The sequence below is a fragment of the Manacus candei genome, unplaced genomic scaffold (genome assembly GCF_025592945.1).
Source record: "Manacus candei isolate 608988 ecotype Guabito, Panama unplaced genomic scaffold, ASM2559294v1 h1tg000023l, whole genome shotgun sequence".
Taxonomy (NCBI): domain Eukaryota; kingdom Metazoa; phylum Chordata; class Aves; order Passeriformes; family Pipridae; genus Manacus; species Manacus candei.
In genome coordinates, this window is record NW_026138071.1 from 20,843,391 (window position 1) to 20,857,635 (window position 14,245).

Sequence of the window (14,245 nt, forward strand, 5' to 3'; positions counted from 1 at the left end):
GTACTTCAAGGGAATTTCTTGAGGACAACCAATGGACAGCAGCTAGGAGCACATCTGTGTCATGAACACTGAAGATCAAACCCTGGCAGTGGGGATTTTGGTTTTAAAGTTTATGCAGAGTAACACTGTATCCTCAATTATCCAAGGCCATAGTTCACGATATGCAGAGTTTAATGACTATATTTCTGTACCTTCAGTTTCTGCCTCATTTGTAAACTCCACTCTTTGAGTGGTGGTGCTACAGGTAAGATTACTGAAATAAATGAACTTGGTTTATGTAGTTGCCACTCCAGGAGGAGGTTAAAGGGGGGGGTGTATAATACATACAGAGCATAGCCTGTTGGCTGTGAAATTGCTCTAAAATTTCCAGTCAAGTTTTGTTTCTTATGTGAATAGTTTGGAGGATAGGAGCTTATCTGGTGTGTTTAACTTAAATTTAGGTGCAGTTCTTATATTGTTACTTCTCGTGAAAGACACGGATGAGTTTTAGGCAATGGACATCTCTTGTATGTCTGCAGAGCAATACTAAGGTGCATCTGCAGGCCAGACAGATCTCACAGCCTGGCAGCTGCAGCAGAAAGGATTACATGAACCCTCCATAATCTCTTCAATACAGTTTCAGACAGGTTATCCAAGGCCTCAGTGTTGAACACCATATTTCACCTGACTGAGTTAGCTTGAAATGTTTTAGGGCTCGCTGATTCCATCTTGGCTGCGGAGATGGCATGAAGGGACGTGGGACATTTGTGTACATTGACAACACAGTATGTCATTAAGTACCCTCTAAAACTGGTATAGCTGTAGGCATGCCAAGCTATACATATGTATATGTATGTGTACACTAGTCTATGGGTGCATATTTATGACCTTTTGCTCTTGTGACCAGTGGCCAGATCTGCTGTGTACCAGCTGGCTCCATGCTGAAGCTTTTGCTTGAGAATTACTACAATAAATTGTGAAAACTGAATGCCTGGCAGTGCCTGATGGGCTACTGGGGAGGATGTGTAGACCTGTCAGAAATACACACAAACCCCTCAGACTCATGGCCTTCGTAACAGGGTTGAGCAGTAACTTCTGCTTGATGTGAGGAAGTTGCAGTTGGTGGGATGGAAGAAGGAAACCTTACTCAAACAGTTAGGGTAATATGAGAGTGGCATTTGTTTCCAGGTAGATACAAAATTGTATAGGACTCACTTTACAAGTGAACTGTATGAAAATCACTTGAAAGGGCCTAAAATAGGTATTCTGTTACACTTTGAATTAACTGAGCTATTCTCTGGCCAAATGTGTTGCATAGACTGTTTTCTCCAATATATATTTATGGTGAACTATATGATTTTTCCCTTAGGGTAGATTTTCAGCCAGTCTAGATTATATGGTGGTTTTGTAATCTGAGCTGATGTTTAACATCTGAGCTGAGTCACCAGGTTTGAGTCCAAAGCAGACTAGGAACGCATGAACACTTTCTTTCCTTTTCCCTCTCCCTCTCCTGTATGGCAACATCCCCTGTCAGATTTCAGCACAGTAATTTTTAGCTTTACCTTAAAACTTCTGAATACAGTTTCCAGAAGTTGCTAGTTGTGATTTCCTGACAGTGAGTTCAGAGGATGAGGTAGCAGACTGAAGTATCAGTTTCTTCCCTGCATGGCTCAGAGCAGGGCAACAAAGGAAAAGGACATCTAGATGAAATTCTGTCCTCTTTTGCTCAGTCTCGAGTTACTCCACAGATGAGAGAGAGAGTGGTTTTAGTACTCTGAATTACTTTTTGGAGCTTCTGACTCTTCTCCTAGGAGGCCAGCTACCTAGGACAGCCTGCCCAGTGTCAGATGTAATTTATTCTGGCACTCCTTTGGAGATGGTTTGAATGGGGAAGTCAAAGCATTTCTCTTCAAAGAAGATCTACAAAGTGCTGTGCCTTTCAAGATGCGTCAGATGACCTTCTTGGCAATTTTCTGGGTTAAAAAGGAAACCTGGTTAAAAGATCGTGCTCATTATAGGTTTGTTTCTGGAAACTGGCAAGTTTATTAAGTTCTTTCATCATCATTGCTTCAGGCTAAGCAGCTTCTAAGAGTATCCAGTGATTGTCCTATTATGAAAGTCCGGGGGGCTTTGTTAAAGGAGAAAGTAAGCAGATCAGCAGAAAAAAAAGTGTTTCTGAATTTAACGTGTCTCTTTGTGCTTCTGGAAAGAACAATTTATATTTCAAGACAGTTACTAACCGATTAGCTAAAGTTGAATTAAAGTAACTTCTAATTTTCTTCCATTTAAAAGGAAAGAAATTAAAGAACATTTAAGTGCTTCAACTGTGTCTAAGTCCTTTGTCAGTTATGATAGTAGTTTTCCATTATTTTTAATATCTTTCAAGAGCTCCCCAAATAAAAATAATATCCAGAACTGGCTGTTCAAGGAAAAACAGTGAATACAAATTTATTGTCAAATGTTCAGATTAGAAAAACTAGGGTGAAAAAAGAGAGACATCTTTCCCTTTTAATCTGATATATCCTGAGTATCCTTGTAATTAAAAGAAAAATGGTGTCAGAAGTGTAATGATTTGATTTTTGAAGTTTATGACATCTGTCTTTTGGTTTCATTCAATCACAAATTCTCTAGGTTTGGAAAGATCACTTTTTTCCTCCACGATAGCCATCACTGGACTTATTTGTATCATCTACCTGTATAAATAATTATTTAAAACACGGAGATTCACGTATTCTGGGTAGCAATATTGAACAGTTATGATTATATTTTAGCTGAAGGATCTCATCAGTTTTCTGCCTGGTGCTGATGCTCAGAACTGTACAGTTATGTAATACAATGGTAATTATATTTTTGAAATATTGAACTTCATGATCTACTGCAATAAAATTAAATTTCCACTACATGATAGGAGATGATTAATTAATGTACTAAATCATCCTATAGACTTAGGATATGGCCCTGGTCATGTAAGTGAAAAGGCCCTTATTACCCTCTACTTTCTTATCAGTGGAGAAAAATAGAGATCCCAAAGAGCTGATTTTTCTTGGCTCTTCAATACTGTGGCTGCTTTGATGTTCATCTTTATCTATGTGACTGAGTAGGGAGCATCCAAATGTGTTAGCTTGACTTGAATCTGACAGAATGTTAGCTAACAGAGAAAAATCCAACTGATCAGAGAGTGAAATACCTTCTGAGAGAAATTCTATTATGTGGATTGCAGGGAACTTGATGAGTAGAAATTCTTGGAAATATTCCAGGAAGAATAACAAGAAAAGGACATCTAGGCAGAAAGATGAAGCTTTTCTCTTATTTCTGTCTGTATAGAAAAGGATGCTCCATGTGAGCTTTATCTGATTTTATTATTTTGTTGGGGCTTTTTTATTTATTTTATTTTTTATTTTTCATAGACCAAATCTGTGTTTCCAAATAGTCATTGAAATGTTAGAATACAGGCCTGGAAGGAAGCTATTGAGTTAAAGAGCTATCGAGTTAATCTCTTTGTCTCAGACAAAATCAGTTACTGATGATCTTGCTGAGTAAGTAGCTGTTGCATTTTACTGGGAGGGGCCCATCTGTCCAGCTGGCAGAGGGTACACAGCAGCTTTAAAGGAGATTGAAAGCTCTTTAGTACTGAAAGCAGGATAAGTGCAGGGAGGTTAAGCATATGAGTGAACCATATGGTTAACCATCACCCAGCTTCATAAGCAGGTTTTGCAGCTGCCAGTAAATTCTGACTATTCTGCTTTTGCCAGTTGAAGACAGTGTATGTACTGGAGTCCTACCTTATCCCAGAAAATACACTAATTTTGAGTTCTGTGTGGAGAAAAATTCAAAAAATTCTTAATTTATTCAAGAAGTGTATTCTTTTCTCAGCCATGTAGACCTCAGAGAGAGATGGTCAGTTTGGTCTTTGTACTGAACAAAGCTGTGTCACACAGTGTATAATTGGAAAACCAGCATGTTTTCTGTTCTTTGTATTCTTAGTGTGTTCTTCTGTATAATTACGTGGATTGCTTACCTCAGTGTGGGAGTGGCTTTGAGAGATAACACCAGGAACGTGTCCTAAGGAGAACAACAGAGCTGGTGAAGGGGCTAGAGCAAAGTCTTACAGGGAGGAGGCTCAGGGGATATTTCATTGCTCTCTACAACTGTCTGAAAGGAGGTTGTAGCTAGTTGGGTGTCAGTCTCCTCTCCCAGGTAACAAGCAAAAGGCCCAGTGGAAACAGCCTCAAACTGCCCCAGGGGAGGTTTATACTGGATCTTAGGAAAAATTTCTTTACCAAAAGAGTTGTCAGATACTGAAACCCTCTGCCCAGGAAAATGGTTCTGCATCCATGGAGTTATTTAAAAGATGTGTAGATATGGGACTTAGGGAGATGGTTTAGTGGTGAACCTGTGAGTGTTCGGTTAATGGTTGGGCTGGATGATCTTGAAGGTCTTTTCCCACCTCAATGATTCTATGGATGGGGGAAGTTTGGGGGTCAGTTGGGCAGGACAGTTCTTGCTGCCCAACTGACATACAGCAACAGAGACACTGGTGCAGAGCACTCCCCAAGGGCTCTCCCTGCTGAGCCTTGGCCTGTGGGCTTCTGCAGTGCCCAGCTCCTCGCCTTGCTCCTCTTGTGGGTGATGTGATGTTGCAGTGCAGTGACATGAAGCCAGTCCCCCAGTGAAATGGGTTAATCACCACTTCCCCAGCAACACCCCCAGCCACCCCCTTAGAGCACAGATCTTGTCCAGGGTGACTGGTCATGCTCTCAGGGCCAGCCCTATGGAATTGTTTTACAGTAAACGCTGTGGGAAGAGGCTGTTAGTGAGACCCGTAAGCCACATCAAAGATCACTACATAAACAAGAAATGAATCACTGTTATGAGTAAGATAAACAAGGCAGCATGGGAACGCTGGTTTGTTGTACATGGTGGGGTGGGATTTTTTTTTTAGTTATTCCTGTACTGGCACTCTGACTTCCATTCATGTATTTTTTTTTTTTTTTAGGCTATTGAATATTTAACTGTATGAAAAGGTCTGATGTTTCTTTTCAATGTCCTTTACTGAAGAAAGTTGGGCAGGGGATTTTTCCTATCTGTATGTTGTATATTAAGCGGAACTATTTCCCAGTTCTGGTCCCTCTATGATTAGTAATTGAGGAGTGTACTTAGGTAGAAATAATCCTGAATTTGTGCCACTTAGAGATTAAGAGGAATTCAGTCCTATTTCTCTCTAAGCTTCTTGTCAATTACTGAAGAAAAAGCTGTGATACGGATAAGCAGCTTTGGTGCAGGTTTCACTTTTCATCTGAAATAGTTGGCTAGAGTTAGTATCTGCTGATTTCTTGCATGCCTGTTTTTCCCCCATGCTTTTTGATTCAGATTCCACATTTCAGCTTGCCATCACAAAACAATGAGCCTTGCCAGCTTGGTCTGATACTTAGGGAAATTGCTTCTGTGATTAGATTCAGCCTGGTGAGCCAAACCTTCATGGCAGGGCAGGTGCAAAGAGCTAATCCTGAGTATTGTCCTTACAGTACAGTCTGGATGCAAATGCTGTTCCAGTGGCGCTTAGCACGAATTGAAGGTGGGAGGATAATTCTTATTTTCAGTCTCTGGTAGGATGTATGTGTTAGTGTTCTCTTGGTTATGTTGTTAGTGACAGACATTGGGAATTGTTAATGCAATGTCAGATACATAATTTCTTTTGTAGGCAGGAAGACATTGTGTAAGGTTTTCATCCTGTTTCCAGACTGCAAATAATTAGTGGTTCTTTTTTCCCTTCTATCACTTCTTATGGCTTGGGGTTTATGGCTATCATCTTTTCCCCTGTGACGATATGAGTGTCGTATATCTCTCTTTACAAATATCCTTAATTAACCTCCCAGCTTACTGTGAGATAGTACATAACAGAGTACTATTTGTCACCAGGGCCCCTTTACAACCTATTTACTGAATTTAGAAAATACTCTAAAAGCTTACAAGTCCTTAATTTTTGCAGGTACTTTTTTCCATAATAGGAGCTAATTTACACATGAGTTTAACTTGTTGGTTGCAAACTGATTTCAATTGCTTTGTTATATGATTTATTGGGATCATTGTTTCAATCATAACTTCAAGACACTTGGTATTATGAGTGGGATCAGACAAGTTACCCAGCATTTAGATTTGTGGTTTTCTTTCCTTTCAGAAACTGTAATGATGTCTGTGATTCAGCAGAGTGATAATCATTGGGACTTATGAAAATGAGCTGTTGCAAAGGAGTTAACATTTTTCTCAGGTTGTTCTCATCTCTCAAACTGTGGTATAGTCCTGGCTAGTACAAGTTAGTTCTCATGTGTCCTTAACCGTGGATGAGTTTGTCCATCTGCCACATATAAATTTTCAATATGTTCCAACAAATGCCAGTGCTGCCCTGGGTACAGCATACGGCTCTGCAGCTGAAGGAAATTTCTTCATCCCTCCTGTTAAAACTTTGTCTTTAACTTGTAGTCCTCCTGCGTGACTTTTATTTTGCAGTGATTTTTCTGCCATAAAACCACTGCATACAGTAGTTCAAAATGACACAAATCTGTGGTTGTGGGACAGAAGAAAACAAAGTGAATAGCACGCTGTCAGTCTGTTAATTAATCTTGCCCGATCTCCTGGTGTGGAGTGTGGTGGTACCTGGGCAGGTGCACGTGCTGCTTGCTGTGGTGGGCAGGCTCAGGTGCAAACTGGGACCTCCTGACTTGGTGGTACAACTCTTTCACTGTGACATTTAACACTTAAATGTAGTGTGTGTTGTTACTCAGATCACAAAGTGAAAAAAAGAAGGACAAAAAAGAGGACGAATCACAGGGACTGGCTGATCCCGGTGTGTTTCACTGGCTTCTAGGGAAGTTGGTGGCTATTCTTATTTGCCCTTCTGATCTCAAAGCAATCCAGGATTTTCAAATCTAGTGGGTAATATTTCTCAGAGAGAAACAAGATTCTAACTTCCCTGACTCTTATTTAAAAAAGCCTTTTATAACAAAGTTTCCTTTTCATCACTGGCGCTGGTGTTAGAGACAGAGTGCACAGGAACATGACAGAGAAGACTGAGTGAACTCTGCTGATGTCCAACACCAGAAATAGTAGGCTTTGTATGTGCAGCCAAAATATTGCTCATGTCAGGAAAGACTTTGTCATGTACTTTGTGAAGTAAATATGGTCATCTCCATGTCACTACTGTATAGGTAAAAGTATTGAACTGACCTTTTATTTCCTTCCTTTTCTGCATTATTTGGTGCTGAACCATGTACAGTATGTGATGAACTGCATATAGCTGGATGAGTTGAACTTTGTTCTTCCCCTTTGTTAGTTCTTAATGTTTCAAAACATCTCCCATTTAAGAAAAGCTGAAAAATAGCAGAGGAATTTTTTTATGTAGTCCATACTTTGAAATATTATTGAAAAGAAAATTACAGATGAGTGATAGGAAATGGAAATGAAGAGACAGGTTTTGAAGATGCATGATGTGGGGAAGGAGGAAAGAATAGGAAAACCCTTAAAATATAAAATGCCCTTTTCTTTTAAAAAACACTTTAAAAAAGACACCTCAAAAGACCCAATTCTTTTTTCTTAATCACAGTCTTGGGATCTGCAAGTGTTGTTTTTTATTTTTAATAACTAATATCTTTTGGTATTTATCTCTAATTGTCAGACATTTGATTGATAGCAGTAGTGTACTGTAGGTCTAATTAAAATGATAATACACATGGAAGTGGCCAACCAATTCATTTACTTCTCCTCGGTTCTACTTAATTCTGCATTACGGTTTTTCTTGCTTGAAACCAGGAACAGGTGACACACAGCACTGTCAGACAATGCTTGGGTTATTTTAAGAGAACAAATGTATCTCTGTATGACAGCAGAAGGCTCTGACACCCAGAAGAAAACCATGAAATAATACACAGGTATCTGTGTATTGTTACCCACCCATTTTTTTTCTATGTGGTTATTTATATATGTATATAAGGATATCTTTCCTTCAGTATACGTCCTCCACAGAAGACACTTTAGTGTAATAGTTGACATCACTGGTTTAGCTACAAACTATTCAGAAATGTTGAAAAACTGTTTGCAAGTTTTGTGAAGAGAGTAAGGAGCCCAGGACACAATTTCTTCCCTGTAAGCTCTGAAGTTACTGCTGGGCAGGAGGACTGCTTTGGTTTGGTTCAGCTTTGGAAGAAATATTCACCTGGCTCCTATTCCAGCTGAATATAATATAGAAGATAATTTTCACAGTTTTGACTGAAAAACAGATTACTAGAAGACTCAGTTTCTTCTGAAAGCAAGTGGTTCTGCCAGATGAGAACTATTTTATTTCCTCTGTAAAATAAAGAAACAATGAGTTAATACAAACTATAGCTTTTGGAAAAGGCAAACAGCTTTGGTCCAATTCCTGTAACTAAGATAAGGAAATGTTTGTATTCCTTCAATGGCAAAAGGATCATCTGATTCTGCCCTCCTATAAGCTGTTCCCTCTATTTTAATATTTTTTTATTCTTTCCTTTCTGATGATTTATCTCAAGTTGTGAGTAATGTGAGGGCTTATTTTCAAATGACAGGACTTTTAGTAGCTGTGGATAATGAGATGGAAGTTCTGCTTCTCAATGTATGTTGTGTGATATTGGCATGACCGTTTTACAGAAGACACTTCAGGGAAGTGTCTCCTCAGGGCTAGAGGAAAACTGTTGAATTTATAAGGCCTCTGTTTTCTGCTGTATGGAAAAGGACAACAAAATCTGACTGCATATATGAACTGACATGGGCTAATTGAATATATATCTATAGTCTAAACTACCCCAGTCAGTGGTTTGAAGTGTTTTTGTATGGTATACAGGATCTCAGAAGCTATGCTTTGTATCTTATAAAATAAAATCCTTACAAAATGATTTTATAGTAGCATAAATCTGGAATACCATATTTCTACTGAAATGTGTCCAGTCTTTTTAATATCTTCAACATTTTGCTCATGCTGAACAAACAGTACGTAGAGAGTGTTGTTGAAACTACCATATACATCATGTACCACTGTGATTTTTATGGTGGAAGATGAATTCATTGTGTCTTCAGTCTTAAGGCTACTTCACTCTTAAGGCCAGACTTAAATTAGCTTTGTTACTGTGCCTGTTCTTGCTTCACAGATTGTCTTGGGTGATTTGCTTTCTGCAATTTTTTGGCCTGTGAATGTTATTTCATGGTGTGTGGCTGGCTCTGAGTTTTATTGGAAGTGAATCATGCTTGCTTTTTTAATGTACAGACACTGAGGTGTTTGCAGCGGTAGAGTAACGAAGAAAAGGTTTGTACTCAGTCCATTTTAGGCTTGTGTGGGAGCATTTTTGCACTAATGCTTATCCATTTAATAATTGACTGAGTAACCTCCTGTCTCACTTTAAACTTTCTTCCTCCTTTTTGATAGGTCTCTGAACAACAACTTTTTTACGTGAATTAACAGAAGTGGAGAGGAGATGGCCAGTTCAGCCCGAGAACACCTGCTTTTTGTGCGACGTCGCAACCCACAGCTCCGGTATACTCTGAGCCCAGAGAATCTGCAGAGCTTGGCCTCTCAGGGCACCATGGCTGAGAACATGAACTTGCAGCGTGCCAACAGTGACACTGATTTAGTGACCTCGGATAGCAGGTCTAGTTTGACAGCCAGTATGTACGAATACACCTTGGGACAATCTCAGAACCTCATCATTTTCTGGGATATTAAGGAAGAAGTAGACCCAACTGACTGGATAGGACTTTATCACATAGGTAAGTCAGAACTGTGTTGTAATATTTTGGTGTGTTTCTTGCTCTTTTGCCTCTACATATTTTCTGTTCTGATACGTGTTGTGGCATACTACATAATTACTCTAAAGATCAAGTTGAGGTTAAGATTGCAGAGAATTACCCTGGATTCCTCTTTGCTTTTCTTGTGCAGTGAACTATGCAAAAACATGATTTTAATTAATGTAGATCTGGTTCTACAGTGACCTGCTAGAGGATGAAATGCATTATTCTCAAACAATAAATGTGCATACCATTCCCTGTTTTCACCTTTGCTGGTGGCTGGCTTACAGACTGGAAAATTCAGAGTAAATGCTGAAGGAGTGAGAATTTTTGTTTATGAGGAATTCTTGTAGAAGAAAATCCTCTGCAGAGATTCTTTTATGTTCTTTTTGTTGTGCTGTTCAGGATATTTCATAGGAGGGAGCTGGAAAGAGCTCTAGGCTGGCATGCAAGGGCCTGTGGGCTGTGTGTGCATTAGCAAATAGTGTGTCTCAAAAGGAGTGGATCGGTAGGTCAAAGCAGTTGGAGCTGAGAGCCTGGCATCAGTTACATATTTGGATTGTGATTTTTCCACTGTGTTATATTTAATCAGGTCCCTAGATGCAAACATCTCTGCTGCATGTGTGTTTTGGACCTGTCCAAGGGACAGTCTTTGTCCCCACTAGGAGCTGGAGCACAGGTAGCACCTGGGTAACTGAAGTGGCATGTGGGGTTTAGTTGCCTTCTCAAGGAATCAGTTCACATGCACTAAAATTACTCTCTGCTCAGGAAGTGGGACTGATGTGTTGATTTGTTTCAAAATTGTGCTGCTTCTCTGAACCTCATTACTCGTGTAGAAAGGAGCTGTCAATTCAAGCTGCTCAAATCAGGTGTAGCAGAAACTGATGGAAACAGTTCTGACCACCGGAATTTTGGCTGTGCTGGGACTAAGTGTAGTGCAATGAAATTTGCCTCAGTAGGATTTTGGAGAGATGCTGTGCTACCTTTTTCCAAGATGTTCCCTCTCTGCACCCCTTAATGTTACATGCTGTGGAGATACTGTTTCTAGTTCTGTTTTTTTTTTTTTGGTTGGATATTACTTTCCAGCATTACTGCAGCTCCACAAATTATATTGACTTGTGTTGATTCAGTGCTTACCTGGTTATAAAAACTGTTTTGCAGTTGCTCCATGAACTGCAGTCTCTCCTGGAATGAACTGTGGATATACACTAACATTTAAATCACCTAAATGAAGTGTCTCCATAATAAACAGAAATGGATCTTCCCAACAGCATTAGCAACTGAAGTGTGATCTCTCCTGCAAAATGCACAGACTGCTAAATGGAGCTTAAGCATTCTAATTTAAATACCTTGAGAGCTTCATCTGCATAAAGGCTTGACCCCTTCCTGTTGTTTTTTGATGGTTCAGAGCACTTCAGGATTGGTATTGAATATGCTAAAGTGCCACAGCTCTGTAAAATTCTGATTGGGTCTGGTCATAGGCTACAAGTGATTTTTATTTTACTTTCGGGGTTAAAAATGTTTCCAATTTCAGTCTGTTGAGTCCCTAACGTACAAAACAATGTTGTTACCACATAGTAAGAATCCTATAAGGAACAACCAAATTTATGCCTTTTTGGGCCTAACCCCCCCATCATGCTACTGTGTAATACCAGAGTGTGTGAATGTTTTCTTGTTAAATTTGTCTCTACTGCCGCTTGAAATCCATGGGCAGTGGTGAGAGTTTTGTTACTGATTTAAAATAGATCTGAGCAGTCTTTCTTTTAAGACATGTGGTTTCATCATTCTAAATGATGGAATTGTACATTTTTTTAACGACAGAGAACAGAGACGTAAGGGTGTATTCAGCCTGATAGGCATGCCTGTTATCTTTGATTTAATTTTTTTTATAAACACTTTCAAGTATTTTAAAAACAAAAGAATATTAAAAAAAATAATCGTAAGGGTGTGACCTAAAAAACTTTTAATTTCCATAACTTTTATAGACACAATTAAGGTAAGTTAAATTGCACAGGTATAATCCAGGATTTTCAGTCTTTTGTAATAATTGCTGTGAAGTACCCCCAGTTTCCACTTACTCCTTTGCAAGTTGAATGCACTTCGTATTTTCTCAGGAGAGGGATGTTAGTTGGTGAATATTTTTAAGAATAAAAGCTCTCAAACACATTATTAACATTTAATGTAATTGCTTGAGGTTATCCATCCTGGTCTCTGTTTAAAAAGAGAATCATTTAACTTACAAAGTCTCTCCTCTGGCAGTGGAAGTTGTGTGTGGTCACTAACACAAGACAGCACTGGGGATATGCCAGCTTGTGGCTGTACCTCCAATATTCCCCCATGTCTTCTAGTAAAGCACCATTTTTTCAAGGAGCTAGGATCAGAAAAAGGAAAATATTTTGCTCTTATTAAAAAAACCCAAAACCACATTGCATGACCAAAAGCATAGTCCTGTGGCTTTTTTTTTTTTTTTAATGTTGGTTGTATAATTAGTTGTCATGAAAGCTGAATCAATGTTTTGAGGGGGAAAAATGTGGTTGTTAATTCTGTGAAGAGAAAATAAGCATCCTAAAATGAGCATCATTCAGACCTCAGGCATTTGTACCGAGAGATCTGGCAAATGTCTGAAGCAATCCAGGTACATTTTCACCTCAAGTTACATAGGATTACATCCATTAAAAAAGGCATTGAAAATGACACTCTGGAAACTTGCCTCTTCATTCATTAATTTACTCAATTTGTTTGAGTAAATTTACTCAAATTTACTCTCATTAGTTTTCTATAATGAGAAGACGATTCTGTGCTTCTGAGTGTGGTTTCATTGCCACTCTCTGGTGGCTCACTAGGAATCCCACCAAAATTCCTTAATCCTTTTCTTTGTAAGAGACTGGTCAGAAATCACTGTACACGTTCACCCAGGCAGTGGATGTTGCAGTTGGTCACAAGACTGTGATTGATTTGCAGGTGATTGATTTGCTTACACTAGAGAATAGTAGATGGAGCTTTTTCTAGTACAGTACAACTTCAGTGAAATGTTTGGCCTCCTAAATGCTTATGAAAATAGATGTTACCTTTTTAAAATGAGAAAAACCTCAGGGGAGAAACACAGAATCATTCTGAAGGACTGATTCTTTATTTTTTAAGTGCATGTGGATTTTTTTCTGGACTTCTGGCTATTTTTTTTGAAAAAGGGAAGGAAGTCATAAATGAACAAATACTTTGTAGAAAAGGCTGTGTATTTTATGAGACATTAAATTACAGGATACTGCTCTGCAGTAACTTTCAGTCTTTCATTTTAAATGGAAAAAGTTGAACCTAACTGAAAAATTCTACAAAGCTCTACATAACTAAATCCATGCTCAGTTTTTCTGCAATTTTTTATTTTAAGGGATGTTTTTAGATATATATGTGAGTTTGCTCACTTGTACCATACTTGTATCTTCCTCTGTTTCATCATTGTGTATGGTTAAAACATGGTCTGTTTTCTTGCTGAGGGATTGCTTTGTACAGACGTTCTTTTTCCTTTCCAGTGTATTCCTAAGGATTATCAGAAGAAAAGTGTATGTGAGGGACACAGTGTATTCTATGAAGGCAAACATCCTTTTTCCTGGATATTTCTGGTTTTGTACTGGCTGAACTCTTGAAAGTGTCAGTAGCACTTCTTGAACAGTCCCATCCATCAAGTTTTGTTAAAGCAACTTTCCACCTCCAGAGGCGAGATGTGTGGAGAATGTAGATAACACATCTATAAAAGCACAGAGAGGTGTCCCACTGAGACTACATGCAGGGCAGAAATGTTATTTTCTCTCTTTAGGTAAATCAGACACTGTTGCATGAAACGTGAAATTGTCAAATCTGAAATACATTTTGAGTTGAGCTTTAAACTTTGCCTAGAATGGACTTTTCACTTCTTCTTCAGGACCAGTTATGAGCATTGTCACTTGGAAGTGACAACAAGGTGGGATGAAGTTTGAAGAGTGGGCTTTTAGTAGAGGTATTGTACCTGTGCTTACTTTGAGAAATAAAGGTAAATTTTCAGTCTTCCTGTCTTGATGAAGAGGAAGGAAGAAGTCCATTTTCTCTCTCTTTTTTTTTTTTTTTTTTAACTAGGATTTAGAGTGAAAATCTTCATCTTTTGAAGTTGTAGAAGACTACAGAATTTAACAAACATCCTGTTAGACCCATGAGGTTTTCTTGTTCAGTACTGACTCAGCTTTTGTTTTGTATATGCCTGTTTTAAAAATTGTTACAAGTGGTATTTAATATATTGGAGGTTGGGGTTTTTTTCCCATTCTATTTAAGAGGAATCTACATTTTGCTATGGCAAGAGTGGGAGTCTTATAGTGAGTGAGGCTGTGCAAAATATTGGACCCAGTTGGAATCAAAGAAGAGAAATGGATGTTCAGTTTGAAGGGTTTATGAGACCTCCCAGTTTTCTTGCTACTGTGTTATTATAGCAACAGAGTTCCAAGACTTC

The 14,245-nt window shown here is 38.7% G+C and overlaps 2 protein-coding genes across 3 annotated transcripts in view; both read left to right on the forward strand.

Annotated features, from left to right (window-relative positions):
• The window catches only part of GTF3C3 (general transcription factor IIIC subunit 3), a 170,410-nt gene that overhangs the window by 91,159 nt on the left and 65,006 nt on the right, over positions 1-14,245 (forward strand). The window lies entirely within an intron of this gene.
• HECW2 (HECT, C2 and WW domain containing E3 ubiquitin protein ligase 2) overlaps positions 1-14,245 on the forward strand; it is a 160,953-nt gene that overhangs the window by 41,135 nt on the left and 105,573 nt on the right. The window contains exon 2 of the mRNA XM_051787997.1: positions 9,413-9,753. Within this exon, the coding sequence (XP_051643957.1) occupies positions 9,462-9,753 (292 nt within the window). The 5' untranslated portion in view covers positions 9,413-9,461. The remainder of the gene's footprint in view (positions 1-9,412; positions 9,754-14,245) is intronic.